Here is a 23,306-nt window from a genome sequence, read left to right on the forward strand (position 1 = left end):
CTGAGAATGACTATGCAGCCAAGTGGTTAGGGCACTCTTCTGCAATGTGGGGCACCCAAGTTCAAATCACTTCTCCATATCAGGATTAGGAGGGAACTGAATGTCTCTCTCCCACATCCCAGGAGAGTGCCCCAACTACTAGATTAATGCTTCTAAGGGAGGTGGCACCATGACCCCTACTTCCTCCTTTTAAAGATATCTAGAAACAATGTTTCCTTCAACCCAAAACAGACTTTTTCAATTCACCGAAGTTTTTCAGAGTTTCCAAACTCGAGCAGACCCAAATTTATTTTGTTTGTTTTTTGGAACTGCCGGTGACCTGATAAATAATTATTCGCCCAGCTCTACTGATAAGGGCCATGTAAGTACCTACATAGAAGTGACCAGAGCTCAGGTTATAATTTATTAAATGAATTGGGATCCTTTACAATGAAGAGTTCTACATGCATGTAAAGAATTATTACTCATTTTTATCAGTATTTTAAAGCAGAATAAAAATGCTTTCTGGCTTTGATGGAGATTCCTGGTATCTTTTCAAGATCATAAAATATGTAAATTCAAAGAAAGCAAAGTTGAGAGAGTCTTGTATCATACACTGATTTAAGCATCATTTCCTTCTGTTCTTTTGCTACTGTACACTGGAATATTTGATTTATTAGAAATGAATTGTGAGGTAAACGGAACTCAAAATTGGATAATATAATTTTATAGCATATCTGACTAGAAAACGGAAATCTTATCAGAGAAAGCAGCATGATGGGGCAAGAGCAGCTATTTTGCGTAAATGTGTTATTTTACCCAGAACATTAGACCAAAAGAAAAAAAATGTCCATATTGCAGATATAACTTGCAATACAATATTTTTCTTGTTTCCTGTTGAGGGCTTCTCTAAAATTACCCAATCTTGTTTTGTCTTTGTTTTACAATAAAAAAATAAGTGTGAGTGAATTTGAATAACTTGATGTTATGCTCTGTTATGTTCATGTACAACTAATATGAAACCAATTAAAGTAATATATTAAAACAAAAACGTGATGAATAATTCTAAGGATTAGATACCAATTCTAGCTATCTGTTAAATGTAAAGTTACTTTGTGTATTGAAGCTAAATTAATTTAACTTCACGTTAAATATACCACCTAGCCTTTTGTGGTCAGGAACAATCCCATGACGCAAAGGTAGAAGTGCTGACCGTTACATTCTGGCCAGTTCTGATTAGGCAGCATATATTTATCACTCATGAACTGCCTCTCGTTATTTCAGTTGGACATGGTATGCTTCTTTCCCTTTTAAACTGTTATGTGATAGTCTCATGTTAAACAGTGTTGAAGGACTGACACATCCCTCTCCAGAGATGGCTGCGTTTCAGTGGTGGGTAGTGAGAGTAGTTGGTAATGTGTTCTGAGGCATTTTTCAGGAAGAGAAGTTTTGTAGAACAGTAAGATATTACTATTTAAGGATGTATACGTGAAGGCTTCAGTAGGCTGACAGTGTCCCTTTAACAATCAGAGAACCTTTGATTACAAGCACTGAACCTTCATAATCATGTGTTAAAAGAAGAGAGAGAAGTGAGATGGAACATTAATGCTAAATCGATACCATTTTCTCTTTGGATTTTCACAGTTGCTGGTCTCCATTTTACATAAGAATTTTCACTGTTGGTGTTTGTCTCCATTTTATGGCCATTTCACTTACCTGAATGTTTCGTATGAAGGCTACTGTCACACGTTCTTCAAACTCATTAACAGGAGTATAGAGATTTAATATCTTTACTATCTGTTGGAAACAAAACAACAGAGTTTTAGATGGCCAGCAGCAGCTGAACTTTTCAGCGGCATGAAGAGTCGCTACCCAGTTTCTTGATGTTGTCACTTTTGTAGAATTTTGCATCAGTCTCCATATAGGAGACAGCTAAGATGTGTAAATTGAGGAACGCTGGGAGTGCTGCTTCATGTCATTAGAGAAGGTTGTGGACTAACCATCTTAACTTAGTGTAAATACTCAGAATCTCAAGAAAGCTGAACAGAACTGAATGAAAAGTAACAGAAAACCTTGTATGTAGAAAATAGGAGATGAGGGTCTACAACATTTATCTTTGAATGTCATTAAACTACCTGTGGGTGAGCAACCTGACTAATGGCGCAAGCATATTTCAAATTTCTTGTGCTCCCTTGTTCCCTTCGTGATGCACGTTATATCCTCACCTATCTGTCAAGTCCATTTTTAGAACAGTACTTGCCAACTGGTGGGTCGCAGCCTACGGGTGGGTTTGTGATGGGGACACATGCAAGGTTGCACCACATGGGCATTAGGATCCAGGAAGACTCTGGATAGGCGACTTGCTCCCTCCTTCATGCTCCTGCTGCCACTTCGGCCACACCCTTTCTGGTTTTAGCTCAATCCTGCTGCAGCTCCTCATCCATGGCCCTCTATCCCCCACCCATTCCACTCAGCTTCTGTGGAGGACAAGTGTTAATTCCAAAGGCTGCACAGATGGTGGTGGAGGGAGAATTAGAACACCCAGCACCCCACACTACCCCTCGCTTCCACCCTTTGTCAGATAAAAGGGTGTACAATTGAATATTGAAGATTAAGAACCTGCTCCACTACAGGAGTTTTGCCATTGATTTAAATGGAAGCCTGATCAGACCCAATGAACAACTGGTACATTGAAGTAGCAGTTGTCAATCTTTTGTCACCTCAAAATCTATTCATGAATTCTTGCTCTGAGCACACTTTTTTAGGATAGAGTGGGCCCTGATAAGAAGCTGCTTGTGGATGCTGGGTCACAAAGACAAAACCACTGATTTATACTTTAAGCTTCTCAGGGTAGGACCCTGGCTTTCATGGTCTACTGAAGCCCCTAGCAAAAACAGTGGCACTGTGAAATGTTCTATATAATATCATTCTAGTATTGTCACTCTGAATGTCTGAATCAGTGTGAAGAAATGCAAACAGTTACAAGCATGGTTGAGAACTCTCTTTGTTCAGAATATTACCAGGCTAAATCATCACTGGGATTTATAGTCTGTTACAGTCTGATTTTTATGTTCTCAGCCATTTTGACTTAACTAATTACACCCATGTGACAGCAAGGCATGCATCTACACCGTGCCACGAGTTCTAGACCACTGTGATATCAGAGGTTACTCAACCAATTGCCATCCTTATTCTACAGCTAGTTTGCATACAAGTGTTTCATTGGTTGTATGAGGGAGACTGCACAGATGATGGATTACTTGGCCCAATTGCCACACCTGTATGACAGCACAAGCTTTCAGCTACTAGGACTGAAAAACAATGACATCATCTGAAAGCTCAGCTATAAACATCAGTCCCTAGAAGAATATTCTATATTGTAAAAGAATATTCCATGTTGTAGCATGCGTCTTGACCTCTACACACTGCAGTGAGAGAGACTGGCCTGTACACAGAAGGGATGATGTGGGAGATCTCACCTTTTCTCTCTCTCGTTTTGTAATGAATGCCCCAGAGGCATATATTTCTGCTCTACTCCTCCTTCCTTCCCTTCCCATTAAATACACTTTGTAACGTTCCTGTGAAGTTTGGTCCAAAAGAAACTCCGAGCTTTTATTCTGGAGGCCTGTAACACTTACTGGCAAATTGTTCATTGTCTGCCAAAGGCAAAGCTGGAAGGCAGCCCACAGGCCAACAGTAAATCAATTTTGAGGCACCACTGCTACAGATTTGTAGAGGATTCTTGTTATTACGAAATAGCAAGATGGTTTTATTACAGTTTTACAGAATACCTATTGCATTTAAAAGAAGTATCACTGACTATTCAGCAGAACAGTTAGTTATGAGGATCGCCCCACAAGTGTTTTCTCCCATTGTAGCTGCCTGGGTTGTGTGGGATGGTCCTATCTAAAGCTGGAAGCGGAGGAGGTGGCATCACCATCAAGGGAAGTCACAGCTGGGCTCTGAAGCCACTACTAAAGGAGGAAGAGGAATTTGAAGTGGGGACAGCTGACTCAGAGATGTGTGTGCATTACCCACAGCTGACTCATCTGATCCTGATCCTATCCTGCACAGCGAATGTAGAGATTACCTGTCAGGAGAGTTAGAGAGCTTGGCAGCTAGTTTCTTGGCAGCAGTAGCAGCTGGGAGGGCAGGATGTGACCAGAAAATTACTCAAAAAGGATATGTCCCACCCAGCATGTGACAATTGAGGAGCACCATGTCCTAAAGCATCCTTACTGCATGGGAAAGAACTCACACCTGTTTCACAGCAAACATGTTCTCCAGTCCCTTACCTGCTGCGTAGAGAGGGATGTACACAAGGAACAGATAGCCTCAGCATCTTCTGATGTTTTCTTTTTGAGCTGAAGCAGTTGTGCTGCCTGGATCAGGGGCTCCACTGTCTCTGCTGCTCCACTCTGTTGCAAATTCTTCCCACGCAGCCATTCCTCCAGCTGGCTTATGTTATACCTGGCCCCACACAAGTAAGATGTCAGTTAAAAGTTTCCTTCTGAGGGCTCATTTACAAGTTCAAGAAACATTGCACTGCTGGAACGAGTGGAGTTTTTGATGCAGATGTGTGATACATACTGATTAAGTGGTCCTGAGAACCTGGACTCCACAAACCACAGGAGAACAGGGCCGCCCAGAGGATTCCGGGGGCCCGGGGTCTTCGGCGGCGGGGGGCCCTTCCGTTCCGGGACCCGCCGCCGAAGTGCCCCGAAGACCCGCGGCGGGGGCCCCCCGCCGCCGAATTACCGCCGAAGCGGGACCCGCCGCCGAAGTGCAGCCCGGTCTTCGGCAGTAATTCGGCGGCGGGGGGGGCCCCGCCGCGGGTCTTCGGGGCACTTTGGCGGCGGGTCCCGGAACGGAAGGGCCCCCCCGCCGCCGAAGACCGAGCTGAACTTCGGCGGCGGGTCCCGCTCCATCTTCGGCGGTAATTCGCCAGCAGGGGGTCCTTCCACCCCGGAGCGGAAGGACCCCCCGCCGGCGAAGACCGGGAGCGAAGAAGCTCCTGCGACCGGCCCCGCAAGAGTTTTCCGGGCCCCCCGGAGCGAGTGAGGGACCCCGCTCCAGGGGCCCCGAAAAACTCTCGTGGGGGCCCCTGTGGGGCTCGGGGCCTGGGGCAAATTGCCCCTCTTGCCCCCCCCTCTGGGTGGGCCTGCAGGAGAATATTCATAAAGTTACAGGCTAGATTTTATTTAGCTGTGTAAAGGTAGAAGGGCACAAGCAGCTAGATTTTCAAAGGTATTTAGGTTGCTGGTGTGATTTTGAAAAACACCTAAGAGCAAGTTAGGCACCTAACAGGAGCACCGCCAGCTTTTTTGCTGCCGTAGGTGGTGGAAGGTCCCACCCCCAAAATGCCACCTCCCAAATGTTAATGCCCTAAGCAACCACCTAGGTTGCCTAATGGGTTGCATCGGCCCTGGCACCTAACTTCCATTGATCTCAATGTTAGTTACTTAACCCAGGGCCACCCAGAGGATTCCGGGGGCCCGGGGTCTTCGGCAGCGGGGGGGCCCTTCCGTTCCGGGACCCCGCCGAAGTGCCCTGAAGACCCGCGGCGGGGACCCCTCCCCCGCCGCCGAATTACCACCGAAGCGGGACCCGCCGCCGAAGTGCAGCCCGGTCTTCGGCGGTAATTCGGCGGCGGGGGAGGGTCCCCGCCGCGGGTCTTCGGGGCACTTCGGCGGCGGGTCCCGGAACGGAAGGGCCCCCCGCCGCCGAATTTACCGCCGAAGACCGAGCTGAACTTCGGCGGTGGGTCCCGCTCCGTCTTCGGAGGTAATTTGCCAGCGGGGGGTCCTTCCGCCCCAGAGCGGAAGGACCCCCCGCCGGCGAAGACCGGGAGCGAAGAAGCTCCTGCGCCCGGCCCCGCAAGAGTTTTCCAGGGCCCCCGGAGCGAGTGAGGGACCCCGCTCCAGGGGCCCCGAAAAACTCTCGTGCGGGCCCCTGTGGGGCTCGGGGACTGGGGCAAATTGCCCCTCTTGCCCCCCCCTCTGGGCGGCCCTGACTTAACCTGCTTAAGTGCTTTTGAAAATCCCACTAGGAGTCTAAATACCTTTGAAACTCTGACCCGAGGTGCCTCCCCCACACTCCTGTGCTCAAGCAGAGTCCTAGTCTTTCTGATCTCAGCATGCAAGCAAAATATCATTAGGAGTTTGTTTTTAAATCATCATTAATGTGTATCACAAAAGGCAGTTGGATAGGTTTGTGCCATGGCAGGTAAGTTTTCATTGCTATTTTGTACGGTTGCACTAAATACCCTCTGGAATTCCCATAATCACAGCAAATTAAATATTAAGATAGATACTAGGCACCTGGACCCTGATTCTGTAATCAGATCCACATGGACAGACCCTTGTGCCTGCATGGAGCCCATCTGAAGTGAACAGGGATATATGCACAGGCTCACAGGTCTGTCTGCATGAACCTAATAGCCTCAGATATTTCTATGGTGGGCATGTTAGAAATGTCTGTGATACTGCAGTACAGATAGGCACTGTAATGAGCATTTAAATCTGAAACACAAAGTGAATAATCTGTTGCAGTTATTATGCAATTGGAATTCACTTTATATTCTGCTCCTTCCTGCCTGCTTTTATTCCTGGACTTCTGCGGTTTCTGATGCATTCCCTGTTGTATTTCACACAGCTTTGCTAGTCCCATAAAATTCCCGTCTTTTTTCTGCTGGAATATTTAGTCTACCACCTTCCCCACTGTACAAAATTAACAAGTTGCCTGTACATAAGCAGGTGCCTTCCCACCACTGTCCTACCTGAGCTGCATACCAGTGCTCCATGAACAGACATCTTTTCTCAGCAGGAGGTTGTTCAGCGTTACTGCATTGATCATATAGAAGAGCTGCTTGAAGACTTGCTGAATAATCTCCGGGTCCAGGCCCTGGTCACACATGATGCTGTGAAACGTATTCAGTTGGCGAATGACTGCGTCTAAACTGTAAGAGTTGTCACCATCTACCATGCTGGATGATCGATTCCTGTAGCCCATTGACTTCACGCCTGACAGACCCTGGATGCTCTCGCTTTCCAACATTGCAGACACTGGGGGTGGGGGGAAATTTCAGAAAGGAATGGGGACAAGGCCTACATTTCCCTATAAATCACCAGGAGTGATTTGTTAGAGTCCATGTAATCTGTGCTTAATTTTATGTAGTTGCTAATATGCTACATTCTACAAAACAAGACAATATTATGGCCTAATGGTACGAGGAAATGACTGGGATCCAGGAACATCTTAGTTTTTAATCCCAGCACAGATTCCTTCTGTGGCTTGGGGAGAGTCATTAACATCTGTAAATGGGGATAACTTTAACTTACTGTACTTACCTCAGCGGTGTACTTCAGTTGGGAAGATTAATTAGTTAATAGCTATAAAGTAATTTGAAGGTGAAAAGTCCTATGTATTATTGTTAAGGAGAAGAACTTACTTAACATACTGTGAAAATTACAAATACCTCTGCCCAGAGCTATAATAAACTCTCCTTTTAGTCCCAACCTGTAGCCTTAATCAAGTCTACATTTAAAGTGATTAAGTGGCTGGGAAAGAAGATTAAAAGAAATAAATCTGTATCCATTGGCTAAGTAACGATTAATGGAGAGATATGACACGTCTCTCCAAGGAGCAAAAGGCTGCACACGCTGAGATGGTACAGCACGGTACAAGCAGGTATAGGTATGAGGGGTGTGATAACAGTTTTAGAAGAACATAGTGTAAACATTTCCTAAAGGTCTCCCAAGGGAAGTGGTGGAAACCTCATAGCTAGAGAATATATATTGTTGAAGGGAGCAGTCCTTCACTGGCAGGAAGATGGACAAAGTGACAAAGGTATTTTCTCTCTTGTTATTCTGATGCACCCTTGTAAAGCAGAATAGTTTTTTGTAGACGTCCCTTCTCTCATGACTGAGATTTTTGGTTCTACAGTTGCACACAAACTTCATATCCATGTCAGAGGACTGTGGGATTAGAAACAATGTCATAGCTCCACTTCTTGGCACTACCAGCTCCCCAAAAGGAGGAGGAAGATAGACTGTTCCATCACTGGGAAAAATCCCATTGACTTTCCCTTCAGTTCAAGCACTGTCTCATTCATGAACTTTATAAATAAAGCCACCAATCATAGTAGCCTTCTCCAGAGCACCAGGGATATTTTTCTTAAACTGTTATCTGTTTTATACCGCCACATGCTTTCGTTTGGGTGGGGAGAAATGTTGCTAACACAGAGCAAAGGTCTCGTATACACCTTCACATAATATAAATACCCCACACATACCTATCATTGGTTGCAACATGCCTTCTGCTATCTTAAAGAGCTGCTGATAGATCTGAATGGAAAGGTCACTTAAAACCTGCCGGTACTCCGTGAGGTCAAAGTTCTTAAGACAGTGCTCATTCTGCTTAGCGGTATTTTGTGTCATAAAACCCTAAAAACAAAAAAAGAGAGACCAAAGCCCCCCGTTCTGTTATTCCGCCTAATAACAGTCCACTGACATCACTGCATAAAGGCCTGTAAAAATAAATGAAAGTGTAATGTTTCTAGAATGCTACCTACTGTAGATTTTGGTCTTAAAAGTTGAAGAAAAGATCAAGACTCAAAAATCACCTACGATTATTCAACAGCTTATTCATAAGTTGTTAGAATTTTTTAAAATGAAGTATCATTACGTAATCAGCTTCATTTTAATTTCAGCAAGTGGAAAGGAATTGCAGTTAATTAAAAGATAAAGCATGTTTCCCATTGAGTTGAAAATGACTGTTTCAGTTCCCTGTTAAACACTAGGCTACCCATTTGTTGTATCATGAGCACATACTTATTCAGAGCCGCCAGGAGCCACATATTTTAATCTTAAAATTAAAACTTCTTTGTAAGAATGGAAATATTTGCATGATGATAAAATATTTTGACCTCTTGGTTAACTTATGAGTTATACACTAAAAAACCTAATTTTTTGAAGGTGTCTCCCAAAGTTTTCAGCTCTGCTTTTAACAAACAACTTGAGAATTCCCCTGCAGAACTGGACACCATCAAATTAGGCCTGAATAAAGACTGGGAGTGGTTGGGTCATTACAAAATCTAATTTTCCCCATGCTAATTTCCCCCTACTGTTATTCGAGTCTTCTTGTCAACTGTTTGAAATGGGCCTCTCATTACCACTACAAAAGTAATTTTTCCTGTTAATTGAATTATCTTGTTAAACTGACACTTGGTAAGGCAACTCCCATCTTTTCACGTGCTGTGTATTTATACCTGCTACTGTATTTTCCACTCAATGCATCTGATGAAGTGGGTTCTAGCCCACGAAAGATTATGCCCAAATAAATTTGTTTGTCTGTAAGGTGCCGTAAGGACTCCTCGTTTTTGTTAAATGCAGTACTGCTACAGAGACAGCAGAGGGCACACAGAAGCACAAACCACTGTTACTGACCAAACCTTACCCATACAATTCCTTTCATACTGTATACAAATTATTGCCTATACAGCGTCTCCCACATTAGAATCTACAGAATCTTGACAGATAATTTGATTCCAAGGAAACGTTGGGCCTAAACAAATATTCTTGCCTGTATCCTTTGAAGCGTAACAGCGGGCTATGTTTAACACAAATCAAGAGTGAATTAGAAGGGAACTACACAAGCATCTTCTATGTTCCAAATTTTGGTACCATAGTATATGGCTGTACCTAAAACGGTGTCAACATCCCAGTGGACAGGTACCATATAAAGATTTTTTATATTACCAGAACTGCGAGAATCTGATTTGGCCACAGATTATCAAAGTTGATCGACATTAAACTGAACAGGTGTGAAAACTGTATCAAGAAGACTTGTATAAGAGATTACCTCCTCCTCCCTGAATAAACTTTATGTTATGATTAGTAGTTTTTGATCTCTCGCACCTCAGAAGTTCAGAACTAATTGAGCACAATTTAAGAAAAAGCAATCACTTTCAGAAAAAAGATTTAAACCCTTTTTTTTCTGTTTAAAAATCATCTTAATAAAGGGCCCAATCCTGCAAACTGACTGCATTGAAGTCCAGGGGAGGGATCTCAGTACTGGACCCGAGAGAAGACTTTTTCAATCACAGAACAGGTGCGGCATCCTAATTGTGAGGTTGAACATTGCTATAACTAGAGGGAAAAATTTTAAAATAAGGGTCTGATATTCCACTGAAACAAGTTTTACACCAGTATTCCTCTACGAACGTCACAGGAGCCACTCCTGAGTGACACCAGAGTCAGTGAGCAGAGACTCGGGCCCTTGTTGTAAGAATCTTTCAAAGCTTTTTTTTTTTATTTATTTTTTTTTTTTTTACCATTTCAGCATGATTATTGATAGTTTAACATCCTAGTGGGGTGCCTGGAGATGAGCACTTAAATGGAATGAACAACAGATTTCAAAACTGGGTGAATGTTTTTCTGAAGCTCTATTCTTTACATAAATGTCTCACCGTATCCCCGCTGTACTGCTTTAGACAATGTAAGAGGCGACAGGTGTTAGCCAACCAAAATGACGTCATCTGAAAGTCATCATTGTGTTTCTGTGAAGAGCAAAATTAATATGTGAGATTCCTCTTTGGCATATGAAACTGGTCTATTCGGACAAGGTGGCTGTCCTAATAGCAGAACTATAACTCTGTGTACAACACATGCAATGAATGGCATGCTATTTTCATTCCTGCATGAAATCTCTGTTACCTTCTGGTACCATGGCGGCTACTAAATTCTGCTCTTAATTACAACAGTGTAACTCCAGAGTAATTCCATTTGAGTCACTGAAGTTGCTCTGAATTTGCAACAGTGCAGCACAAAGCAGAACGTGGCCCATATAGTAATATTAGCTAATCAAATCACATGCTTCAAGGCACGAACAAATCACCTGCATGGATTAGGAAGGATTCTCCACCAACATGTACGACACTGTTCATTTGGTTAGATGCATCGTGTTAGTTTGTTTTGCCATTCTCTGAAGCATGAGATATAGGCCACTGACAGAAACAGGACACCGGATTTGATGGTCTAATAGCTATGTGAGTCATCAAGAGATGTGGCGCTGAACATAAGTTTAACCTGTAGTGCTACTGTATTATATCTGACATGCCCTAGGGCTTCACTCTGAATGCAAGCATTCTGTTTAACAAAGAGCTTCCTTAACCTACAAACGAAGTGGAGAGGCACCACTGTGTGGCCTAATGGATTGAACACGTGCACAGTCACCAATAATTTTAAATTCCAATCCTAGTTTGACAATGATTCACTCGCTGGCATCAGGCAAATCACAACCTCTCTGTGCCTCTGTTTTCCCATGTATAAAATGGATATAAAACCATCCCCCTTACGAGGCAGGTGAAATAGAAATTCATGTTAGTACAGCAATTTGGAAATGAAAAGCATGGCAGAAGTACTCAGTATAATTAATAATTCCATTTTTGTAGTTCTTTACTGTAGTTCAGCTAAATCCTGGAAGATTCTTTGGCTAAGAACTAAATGTTAATTAGGATGGGATGGCCCTGCTTGTGCTGGATCTTTAATGATTCATCCCACTGCAGACATTTCATACTTTGTCTTTGCTTGAAATGAAGCAGGGCCTAGCTGAAAGAGATTGGGATAAACGGTTATAAATCAGAGTCTATTTTGGTCTGGAGTGTCACGGACATTAAAGCTATATGTGACCAGCACATTAGGTTATAGCACAGGTACTGAAAAGAGCCAGCCTCCCCTGTTCTCAATTCAGAAGCAAAATCCAAGCATCTCTCCTATCCGTAGAAAAGTAATTTGCATCTAACTCTTCGATGATTTTTAAAACCCACATGTACTGGGACAGTTTTATTATCTATATTTAGTTGACTTTAAAAGAGAATCCCAGAGTAAAACAAACAGCAATAATCAATGGTAATATCATGTCAATATTATACTCAGGGCACGAGTTTGTTGAATATTTGCATGATTGCCATCTGAATCTAAAAAATGAGACGTCTTTAGGTACCTACTTCAACCTCAGAACTAGAGTGTTACATCACATGCAGCCTCGGAGCTCATTTTAATACAAAGACGACATACCTTTAATACTTTCTTAATGCCGTTTATGGTGGAGGTGAGTAAGGAGTGCACTTTCTGGTCGTCATTGATGTAATCTGCATGCCTGATGCACATGTAGAGGATGTAAGCAGGAAGACATGGAACTGTGGCAGAAACTGTCTGCGGTTTGAGATCTAGAAGTGGAACAAAACAAAAGGGAGTCTTCTTACAACCTAACTTTTGTTAGCTGAGCAGGAGAATCAGAAACAGTAGAGATGTGTGGAAACCAATATCCCACACATCTGGGAAAGATCAGTACCAAACATTGCAACTTAAGCTCATGTCTGAGAAATTCCTGAACTTATTGAAAATGCTTCATACAAGCTGCCCCGCTATCGTGTACAAAAACCACTCCAGAAATACCATCTACTCAATCTACTCTTCATCAACATGCTGAATCAGTATAGCGTGTGGTGGAATTTACTAAATATTTAATGGGAAAGCAGGGATTGCCCAAAGAGGAGGAACTTTAAAAGTAACTGCTGTGATCTGGTACCATTCTTCATTTACTTTTTGTAGAGTTTCATTATGCGCAGGTGTGATAACAGAAATCATAAACACTAATGCAAAGTGAGGCAAGTGTGACAAAAACCTGAGTATTGGATGGTAGTGCACGTGCCAGCAGCGCTCCAACCAAAGCCTTCAGCATAAGTAGTGCTCAGGAGGTGCATATTGCAGAGACCTCAGAATGGCTTAGATGACAAAATGTTTCTGTTCCACAGGCCTATAAGAGGCTGAAGGTCTGTATTGTAATATCCCTTTTCCATGTGTCAACCCATCATGGTGTAAGCAGAGACGGCTCTAGGTATTTTGCCGCCCCAAGCACGGCAGGCAGGCTGCCTTCGGCGGCTTGCCTGCAGGAGGTCCCCGGTCCCGCGAATTCGGCGGTACGCCTGCAGGAGGTCCGCCGAAGCTGCGGGACCAGCGGACCCTCCGCAGGCATGCTGCTGAAGGCAACCTGCCTGCCGCCCTCGCAGCGACCGGCAGAGCGCCCTCCGTGGTTTGCCGCCCCAGGCACGCGCTTGGCGTGCTGGTGCCTGGAGCCGCCCCTGGGTGTAAGGTTGACAATTATTGCCCACTTAAGGAATTACAGCTTCATTTTAGCATTTCCAATGCATTGTCATCCTTGAGTAAGAATTACATCTAACAACAACAAAAGAATGAGACAAATTGGAAGTGAATTTATTGCTGGTGTAACTCCACTGAAGTCAATGAGTTTCCTATGAAGGCATGAATTCTGTCCATACCGTTTTAGAACATTGAGCTATCCCAGAATTCCTGTTCAGCCACTCTGCTCATCAGTTTGCACTCTACTGCTCTGCCTCAGGTGACCAGCCCTTTAAATGCCCGGGAATTTTTAAAAATCTCCTTCCTGCAGCCAGGTGTGGTGTGTGCAATCAGTTAATCTTTCCAGGTGACCATGCCTGCCGCCGTGGCAAGGCCCCCCAGCAATGGGGAGCAATGGGGACCGGGTGACCCCAGCCAATCCCAGGATAACGATGGACACTTCTGAGCAGGGCTGGGGACAGGAGAGAGGAGGCGGCGCGGCGCGGGGGCGGGAGGGAGGAAAAGCCGAGTGTGGGACTGGGGGGGAGGGGGAAGACCAGCCAGGGGTGGCAGTTCAACTGTGTTTCTTGTCCCAGTCACGCAAAGTGCAAACTCCTCAGTGTAACAATTCATGTCTGGAGATAGTGGATACAATGCTGCCCTGTTAAATGTTTCTTCTCTACAGACTCTGGCTCTCTCAAGGCAATCTTAGCCATGCAGGCAGAGAGTTCACCAACCCACACCCCCCTTCTCTTGTGTTCATGAAATGTTGTGTGTCTGTCTGTCTGTCAAATTTTTTTTTTTTTTTAAAACAAATCTTGGCTTTGAAAAGTCTTTATATTATTATAGCAGAGAAGATAAGATACCAGTAAAGAAAAGAGAAGAGGAATGCAATTCATTTTATAATAATAGAATAATAAACAGTGCAATTCACTCCCATGCCCAGTCAACACAACAAACACATTTTTCAGCCTCAAATTAGCCCTGCTCTCTGGCTGTGCATATTCAGCCTCCAGGACTTGAACCTCGGTGGTCCATGCCTCAACTGAATGTTCACCCTTCCTTCACAAATATTGGATAAGTAAACAGCACTGAATCTAAAGCACACTACTAAGTGGGAAGAGAAAACACGAGGACGGCAGCTTATATGAGAGAGTTGGATAAAGGAGGTTCTTGATCTGACCAAAACACTCACTACTTTTGTTTTTCATTCCCTCTTTCAGGGCTCAATGCTGCAAGGTTCTGAGCACCTCGTGCAGGGGACTCTGGACACTCACAGTTATAAGCAAACACATATGGTGCTGGGATTCATCTAGAAATAGTTCCAGATTTCTGGGCCAGGGGAATCTCAAGTCATGTGTCACTAGGGTGACCAGACAGCAAGTGTGAAAAATCCGGACAAGGGGTGGGGGGTAATAGGAGCCTATATTTAAAAAAAGCCCCAAATATCGAGACTGTCCCTATAAAATTGGGACATCTGGTCACCCTATGTGTCACAGATGCTGGTTACTATTTGTTGGAAGACGATCAGAAGTGTGGCTAATTACCAGTCCCTCAGGGGTTTGCTGGGCAGTTTGAAGTGATTATCCCCAACACTGATTTAAAAAAAAAACCCTCCAAAACCCTTTGTTTTTATAAAATTCTTGAAACAGTTTGAGAGATTTCCCCTGGCACTGCCTGTGCCGCCCGTTCTCAAATATAATGGAACTCTTCACAACTCTTCACTCTTCATTTATGTGCCGTCAAACCCATTTCTAATATGCTACTATTTACATGGTACCAAAAGTGCACTAGCTGTGTGAAGATATGGGGCACAACGCTGAAGAGGTTCAAACAGGGGCTACCAAGTCCAGGACACCAGATTTACTTTGCTGATTTGGAGAAAAAAAATCCTCTCTTCTAGAACAATCACTTTTCATTGAGTCTTTATCATCTTCTAATTTTTGGATTCATAAAATGAAAGTCACAGGTTCCCTTTACAAATTATATTGAGACGCTTCAAATTTGTAAATTCAAAGTGGGAGGAACCTCCATCCTTATCCTTCCCCTCCCTCTCCATCTGCTTACAAGGACATGCACACATAAGCTATTAATATAGAATATAAACCCAAGCGAGGACTCAACGTTGGTTTATTCACTGCTTACCCTGTCCTATATCTGTGCACGTCAGAAATAACTGTGCTCATTTACCCTAACAAAATACTAAATGAATGAAACATTCCAGCACTTGCTTTCCAGGAATGATTGGAGAATCAGGTGCAGGACCCCATTGCTATTAACCTGAAAACAAATTTTTAAGTCTGAAAAAAGAAAGTTATCAGTAAAACACACATTCCATTCTTTTCTTTGCAATTATGGACTTCAGACAATTTAATCTAAGGAAAAGAGTCAAAGCTAGCTGAGAATTTATGCCCTATTCAATAAAGCACTTAAGCACACGCTTAACTTTAAACACGAGTTTAAATCCATTCTTATCCTGCAAAGCACTTAGGCACATTTTTAAATAGTTTGCTGAATCAAGGTCTTAGCTAGGTAGCTGAGTACCACATGCCTTTAATATGCGCAATTTAGAGAGGTTTTACAAATATCAAACTATGTTAAACCTTGAAATAAAGCAAACAAACTCATTTGACTGGTTAAATACATGTACACATTTATCCTGGAGTCATACAAAAATAAATGGGGTTAGTATTTCATATTTTAATGGTTTAGAAGGAAATGGGAGAGGGAAATGGAAGGAGAGGCAAATAAGGTCCTAACCTGTAATGAGGTTTCGGATGAGAAGTGGCTCATCTTCCTTGTAATATTCCAACATTCCCTGGAAATCTTTTTCCTTCCGTTGGACAGTGACCTGCCTGGTAAGCTCATGTCGCCTCCTCTCTGTCTGGGCTGTAGCTTGGGTCGCTGTGACGAGAAAGAGACAACTTTGAAGACGGCTGAATGAATCGCCGAGCGCAGTACCTCCATGATAACTATGCATTACAGGTCTGAGCCAACGTCTGTTCAAGTCCTTTGTGTCTTTCCTTTGACTTTAACGGGCCTTGGATCACCCCTGTGTGAATGTGTGGCAGGAGTTTGTTAGAATATTAGCTGCTTTAGATAGACAGATAAAGGACCAGAACCATAACTTGAACTCCTCATTCGGGCAGAACTCTCACTGACAAAGTAAAGGGTGCAAGATAAGGCCTACAAAACTACAAACATTAGTTTCTTTAATAAATGTAAGATTCACTGGACAATATTGAGAAGATGGTGACCTTACTGGAATCTTATGAACATATTACTAACACTAACAAAAGCCAGGCTTTGGGAAAATATGCCTAAGCAACATACCTTGTGGCAGAATGTACAGCGAAATTAAAAACTACCGTGTCACGCTGTTGAGTATTGTACCTACATACAATTTTAATCAAATGGAAAATCATGAAGGCCTAATGCAAGTAATGGTAAATGTCAGTCAGATGCATGTACATTACAATGACAAAGGCCATCTGCCCCAGCTGTGCTACTGTGAAATTCCTTGTTTATTCAGCTTAATTTCACTTAATGTCTAGTTTTCTGAAATCAGTTCATAAAATCAGCGCACCATAGTTTATCACTGTATCCAGTGAGGAAGATAAACAGTTTCTGTGCCATATAGATATCTTGTCCCCATATTTTCTCATCAAACATGGGGCACTTTTCAACAACCTTTCTAAATATCTTTAATCCCCGTATCAGTCACTTACTTAAGAGTAGGTGAAGTTTCCTTCTAAAACACTACATGGGCCACAATATACACTGCGTTAAAAGGGCAAGGGCCATTTAGAGTAATTAAAAGGACCGTTTCAAAACCCACAGCATGTACCAAATATGCCAGGTAAATGCCTTCTAGTAAGAGCTGAACATCCATTCTCGCCTCAGTTCTGTGGATGATTTATCAAGTTTAAGATGATCCACATCAACAAATTAATGGAGGTGGCAAGATCCAGGATCTTTGGAAGAGATTGACCATACAGGGACTGACAACGTCCACTGAGGACAACTGAAAGATTTCAGCATAATTTGGGAAATAACTTCCCAGTTATCTCCACCCTTTGGTTTAGGGCCATACATTGCGGATGGATGAGGTGACTGACTGAAGTTTTTTTTTTTTTTTTTTTTTATCATAATGGTAACTGAGACTAAGGTTCAAAAGTGCCCTAAGCATGGCTTGGGGTGGGGTGGGGGAGGTTAAAAACGTGGAACCCAATTCTGTTCTTTCACACCAGTCCAGATCTCAGTCCATTGAACTCAATGACTTCACCCATATAGTAAGGTGGAATGACACAGAATTTGGCCATTGGAGCTGAAGCAGAAGTTCTTGTGCACATCCATCTGAAGAGCAAAGCATACATTTCACCTGTGTCCAGCTGTTCCACTATAGAAAGCTGCTGGACTCATCCCCTGCCCAAACAGAGTATCGTACCAAAATAGAATATAGAAGAATTATAATTGGAGAGACCACAGAGACTCACTGGGCAACAGAGAGCTTTGTGGCAGCTGCAGAACAGAGTCTCCATTTGTTATGCCTATTATACGCACACCAAGAAGTTTGACTCCTCCCTCTTGCTCTGAAGCCAGGCCTCCTCCATGAAGAATGAAGCTTTGCAAAAGAAAACCTATACAATGACCTGCATTGAACTCCTAAATTACTTGGAGAAGAAACTGGTGACTAGTTTGTAGGATGACAAAGGAAAAAGATGAGGAGTATCTGACAAAAGTGTTAACTTTTAATTACATTTAGTAAAGGAGACATAATTCTGAATGAGATCAAAGAAGAAAGAGCCTAAAAAAAAGTCTATGACAATGGCTCTAGGCATTTGTGACTGTCATAGCACTAACTCCAAATCCCAAATGTTGCTATGGAATATGGGGGCTGGTATCTGGTCCTGAATGCCTGCATGCCTTTTGAGGCTAGGCCTGCATACATAGGAAAGAATGTCATTGAAACACGTAGCTGAACAGGCAGTGCAATAGTAATGAAGAAAGTGCCTTAAGAATACTGAACAAAGGTCCCAAAGAAGGAGCTGGGAGACGAATAGGATGCAAGCTCATTGTTAGACATCTGAAATATGGAAGATGAACTACAGAAGAGGATGGTGCTATTTCCTAGTTATGCTTCAATACTATAGGAAACCTGCATACCAATAAGAGGATAATCCAAGGAAACCCATCCTGAAAGGTGAAAGAAGGATGGCCGAGGAAGCCTAAACTACATGTAATGGCTTGTCTAGCTGAACAGTTAGTGTGTGGAGTGTAAATCTACCGTGCACAGCAAGCTGCGCACTAACTATCCATGTGGACCCTCCATTTGCACACTATAAATTCCCTCGTGTTCTTTGACATTCTCCCGCCTCAAAGCAGAGTATGTCACAGCACACTAGGGAACTGCTAGTGGGCAGTGGCAAGGTCCACATGGACAGTTAGTGTACAGCACACTGTAGATTTACACCATAGTTAGCTGCACACTCACTGTTCATCTAGACAAGCCCTTAGAGTGCTATAGAGAAAGAATGAGGATTAAATGGATTGACCACCCCAGGGGATTCTTGAGGCCTAAAGAAATAATAAAAAAACCCAGGTGCACGTTTCAAAAGTCTGGTATAACAGCAGCAACGTGATGGGCTGTGATCTTTAAACTCCTTGTTCCATAGTTTCTGGGGCTGCAAGTTCAATGGGTCAGGAATCCTCGGGAGAAAAAAAGAATAAGGGCATCAGGATGAAGGGATTCAACCTGCTAGACGCATTTAGAAGCTTGTGGAGGCCTGGACAGCTCCTCTCTCTCGCAGATGAGGCAAGGGGTCTAACTGTTATACAACCAATAGGCCTAAAGTGTCATTTCTTTGGACATGAGCATTCAGGGCATTACTGGGACCTGGCATACACCGGAGAAGAGAAAAGGACCCAAATCAAGGCCAGGTCCTAAGATTTCCTTATTTCCAACAAAGTCACTTGTTTTGCCTGGCTCTTTTGAAGTCAATAGAGTTACACCAGGAATGAATCTGTCCCCAGGACAATTTTAAAAAGGAGACATACCAAATGCTCAAGCGACATTCAGAACTTGAAATCGGAGATATGTCCAAAAACACTTAGGTGCAAGACAAGTAAGTGCTCACTTAAAATGGGTACTGGTGAAAACAAGCTTTGATTGCCTCAAGCAGCTATCCATTTTGCATGTGCATGGTTTACATTCAAGCACAGCTAAGGTGCCAAGTTCTGATTATATGACCGTGAGGGTAACACCTCCAAGAAAACCGAGCACAAACACACTGAATGCAGGAACGTCAAGGCTCGGATACCGTTAGGAACAGTGAAGTGAGAGTCATGCACATTGTTTCTACAGGAGAGAACTGACAGGCATGTATTGGAAGTAGGAGGAAAAGCTTCTGGGAATGACATGTGCAGTGATCCTTAGGGTGTCCCTGGGACACCTACATGCTTCTCTCTGGCGTTGGAGGTGGAGACATAAAGCCACAGAACAAAACACAGGGACCTAGACTGAACCTAGAGTAACAGAATTCCATCTCCCCAGAGAAGGTAACAAAACCAGAATTACCTTCAAAATCCTGGACCTTCTTCATGTAAATCTTTAGCTGTTTCTTCAGCTTCTTCTCATTCTTTTCTAGTTTTTCTAGTAACTCTTTGAGATCCTGAAAGTTAGGAAAAAGAGTATTTAAGAAATTGCCCCACTGGCTGATCAGGACCCAGCCCTCTTGGATACAAAGACAATGTGAAGTACATATATGCTGTATTGAAGTGTGTTAAAAGGTGTGTGCAAATGCAACACTCTGCAAAGCTTCCCGGAGGATAGTGCTTTACTTCTCTCCATTGATAGATATTTGTACTATGCTCTGGATCCCTGAAAACGTGCAGCATTTCAGGGTCAATTTCTGCAGCCCAGATAAGAAAACATCTGCCTTTCAGACTTGTCATGGCCACTGCCATCTGCAGAATTCCTGTGGCCAGGAATCACCCAGTCACCAGGGAGCCTGGAAGAACAGGGTCAGAATGGCACCTGTACACCCCTGCCTGCAGAAAGCTTGTTTATTCCGAAGTACTGAAAGGTTTAAAAAATTAGCCAATCTACGCACATCCAGTGTTTAAAAAAAATATTGATTTGTCTTTGCAGAGGCCATTTCAATCAGTGTCAGACCAATCGATCATGCAACTTGAGCTCCTTCTTTTCATGGAAAAGTAGAGAAAGCGTGCTGTCAAGTTTCTCCTGCACACCGGTGAGAGAGGGGGAGAAAATGGCAGCTTTCAAACGGTTTCCGACATGATGTTATTTTAAAGAACATCTTTCTTCTCTCCCTAGCAGTGACCTTCTGATCCAGAATTTATGGCGTTAGGGCCTGATGCTGCGAACTTCTGAGCTCCCTCAATTCCCAATGAATCTAGTGGGACTGAGAATGCTCAGCATCTTGCATGTTCAGGCGCTCAATGGCTGTTTTTTAAAAAGTCTTTTTAAATAATATTGCCATGGTATTTAAAGCATGACTCTGCTCCGAACAGTGACTCCATAAAAACGGCAGGAGGGAGTCCCCTGTTCATTGCCTTTCAGTGACGCCCATAAAAAACCTACTCAGTTTACAGGTAGACAGATTTCTTTCCCTAAGGCCTGGGCTATGTACATTTTTTGTGCTGGTTTAATTATCTTAGGGTCTATGCAATTATTTTGGTTAAAAAAAGTCATAATGGTACAATCCCTAGTCTGGATGCAGTTTTATATCAGTAGCAAGGTGCTTTACAGCTGACTCTCCTTCCCATACAGGATTAGCTGTAATGACATGCGGCATCTTTATACCGATATAATTGCATCTACGCTAGTGAGGATGTTGTTTCAGTCGTACTAGTATAGTTAGAGAAGTACATCTTGTGTGTGTAGACAAGCTCTAATTGACAGGCCTGCAAACTCACCCTAGAACCTGAGAATCCCACCTCATGCACCACTGCCAGAAACAAAGTGTCTGCAGGCCAAATTAGGCCTTCAGTTATACATGTGCTGCCTCTCACGCACATAACAGGGCAGAATTTCACCCTGCCACTGGAACTTTATCTTTTTTTTTTTTTTACGACGATTGGTGAGCGAGGTAAGAATCCAGTTCCCTCTCCTACAGTTGTGCTGACTCTGGTGTAAACAGTAGTAAAACTTGTATTTGTCATTGAAATCAGCATATGTGATTGTGAACACCCAAAGGGCACAGAAGTATTGAGTAAGGAGGAGCCTAGTCGCACTTCAGAGTAGATCTGCACTTCACGTGCATTTTGGAGAAGAAACTCGTCTACATCTGACTCTTCTTCCTAACTTCCGTATAGGGCAAGTCAACATTACAAAATGAAGTCGACCTAAGTTATGTTGACGTACAGCCACTGCAGTAATTACATCACTTTTCCATGTTCACGCTATGCTCCTCGTGTTGGCGGTGCATGTCCTCCCCAGGAGCACTTGCACCGATTTAATTGTCAGGGTGGGGAATTGTGGGATGGCTCCTGAAAGGCAGCAACAGTCGATATAAGCAATGCAGGGCCAACACTGACGCTGCATCAACTGAGCTGCATCAGCCTAAGCGCTTCAACTCTCACAGTGGGGGAGTTATTAAGTCGGTGTAGCGGGCAAGTTACATCGTCAGGAGCGCCATTTTAGTATAGACACTTACAGAGCTAAGTCCATGAAAGCTGCCTTATGTCAACCTAACTCTGTAGTGTAGACTAGGCCTTGGGCTTTGTTATTCTACATCCTATATCCCCATACTGCTGGTCATCCCCCCCCCTTTGATGGCTATGTAAACAGTTAATCACCCACTAAATGACTGATAGGCTCATGGTGCTGGGTTAGGATGGGCTGTTTTGTTTTCAAGGCATAAGCATAAACGCTATATAGCGATCATTTGGCTGGATCCTGCTCCCATTCAAGTCAATGGCATAAGTGCCATTGACTTCAATGGAACAGGATAAGGGCTAAGCCTTTTCTCCCCTATCTCTAGGGTTTGCTGCCGCTACCCTCACTGCAGGCAAGAGATGCACCTCTGCCAAGGGATTAAAGTTGAACGCCTCGCACAGCAAGCAAGAGATTTGTTTTGCTGCATGACATACTTTTCCCTAACGCAGAGGATTAAGAATGAGTTAAAGTTGCCCCTCAAATTGGTCTCATGGGGTCTCCTCTCTGAATGACTGTTTAACATCAGCTGAAGAACAAATCATTCTTTCATCTGTCTACCTGTTCACATAAATAAGCCCACGGCTCCTGTTCCTGACTCCTCCTGGAAGTATTATGCAGTAGGTAATGATTTATAGTTTATCATCTCAGGGCTTTATTTCCTGGCTGCCATTCATATGTAAATGATTCTGACTCGTCTGTTTGAACACGATAAAGTTTTCCAAACAGATGCTCCTTAGTGAGGCAGCAGAATCTACCCACCCACACTGGCTCAGGAAATGCCAATGCTTATAAATAAGGCTACAATTTTGGCACACAAATTTTTAGTAAATTTCACAGCACAGGTGTGCAAAAGAATGAAAAGTCATGGAAAGTTCACCAAATAATGTAGTTTTTGCTACATCACCATACAGAAGACTATTGGGGGTGCTGAAGGTGAGGCCCTGTGGGGAAGAGAAGATTTGGCAAGCAAGCCCACCCTGCATTCACCCTGCAGCAGCAGGTCCTCTCCCATTGGCCGGGACCCGACTCCCTGCTCTGGGTGTTGCACAGGGAGATGCAGTGCCTCTCAGGTATGGCCCATCCACCCTTCCACAGATGGAGATGGCGGGGCGGATGAGCCAAACCCGAATGGTGCTGTGACCCAGTGCACCAGGTCACCATGCCACTCAGTTTGGGGGCCTAATCAAATGTACTTTTACAGCCATTTCCAAGATGTCACAGACTTTATTCAAATTAATGATTTCTGTGACAAAACCGTAGCCCTACTTATAAATAACGTTAATAGATTCAGAGGTTTAAGGCCAGAATGGACAACTATGATCATCTAGTCTGATTTCCTGCATAAGACAGACCATAACATTTCAACCATTATCCCTGCTCCTGGAGGGAGTTATTCTTCCCTACTATGTATATTAAAGCTCACAGGGCCAGATTGTGGCCGTAAGCCATTTTGCTTATGTCCAGGGAATGGCACAATGTCACTGGGTATATCATAAAATATGATC

General features: G+C 43.4%; 1 protein-coding gene across 3 annotated transcripts in view; it reads right to left on the reverse strand.

Annotated features, from left to right (window-relative positions):
- MYO5B (myosin VB) overlaps positions 1–23,306 on the reverse strand; it is a 347,217-nt gene that overhangs the window by 2,168 nt on the left and 321,743 nt on the right. For all 3 annotated transcript variants that reach the window (XM_039543124.1, XM_039543123.1, XM_039543125.1), the window contains 8 exons: positions 19,699–19,792; positions 15,882–16,025; positions 12,057–12,208; positions 10,448–10,537; positions 8,273–8,423; positions 6,758–7,043; positions 4,275–4,449; positions 1,696–1,776 (listed from right to left, as the gene is read on the reverse strand). In XM_039543124.1, coding sequence (XP_039399058.1) covers positions 1,696–1,776; positions 4,275–4,449; positions 6,758–7,043; positions 8,273–8,423; positions 10,448–10,537; positions 12,057–12,208; positions 15,882–16,025; positions 19,699–19,792 — 1,173 coding nt within the window. The remainder of the gene's footprint in view (positions 1–1,695; positions 1,777–4,274; positions 4,450–6,757; positions 7,044–8,272; positions 8,424–10,447; positions 10,538–12,056; positions 12,209–15,881; positions 16,026–19,698; positions 19,793–23,306) is intronic.

Source organism: Mauremys reevesii, linkage group 6, assembly GCF_016161935.1.
Source record: "Mauremys reevesii isolate NIE-2019 linkage group 6, ASM1616193v1, whole genome shotgun sequence".
NCBI classification, from domain to species: Eukaryota; Metazoa; Chordata; order Testudines; family Geoemydidae; genus Mauremys; species Mauremys reevesii.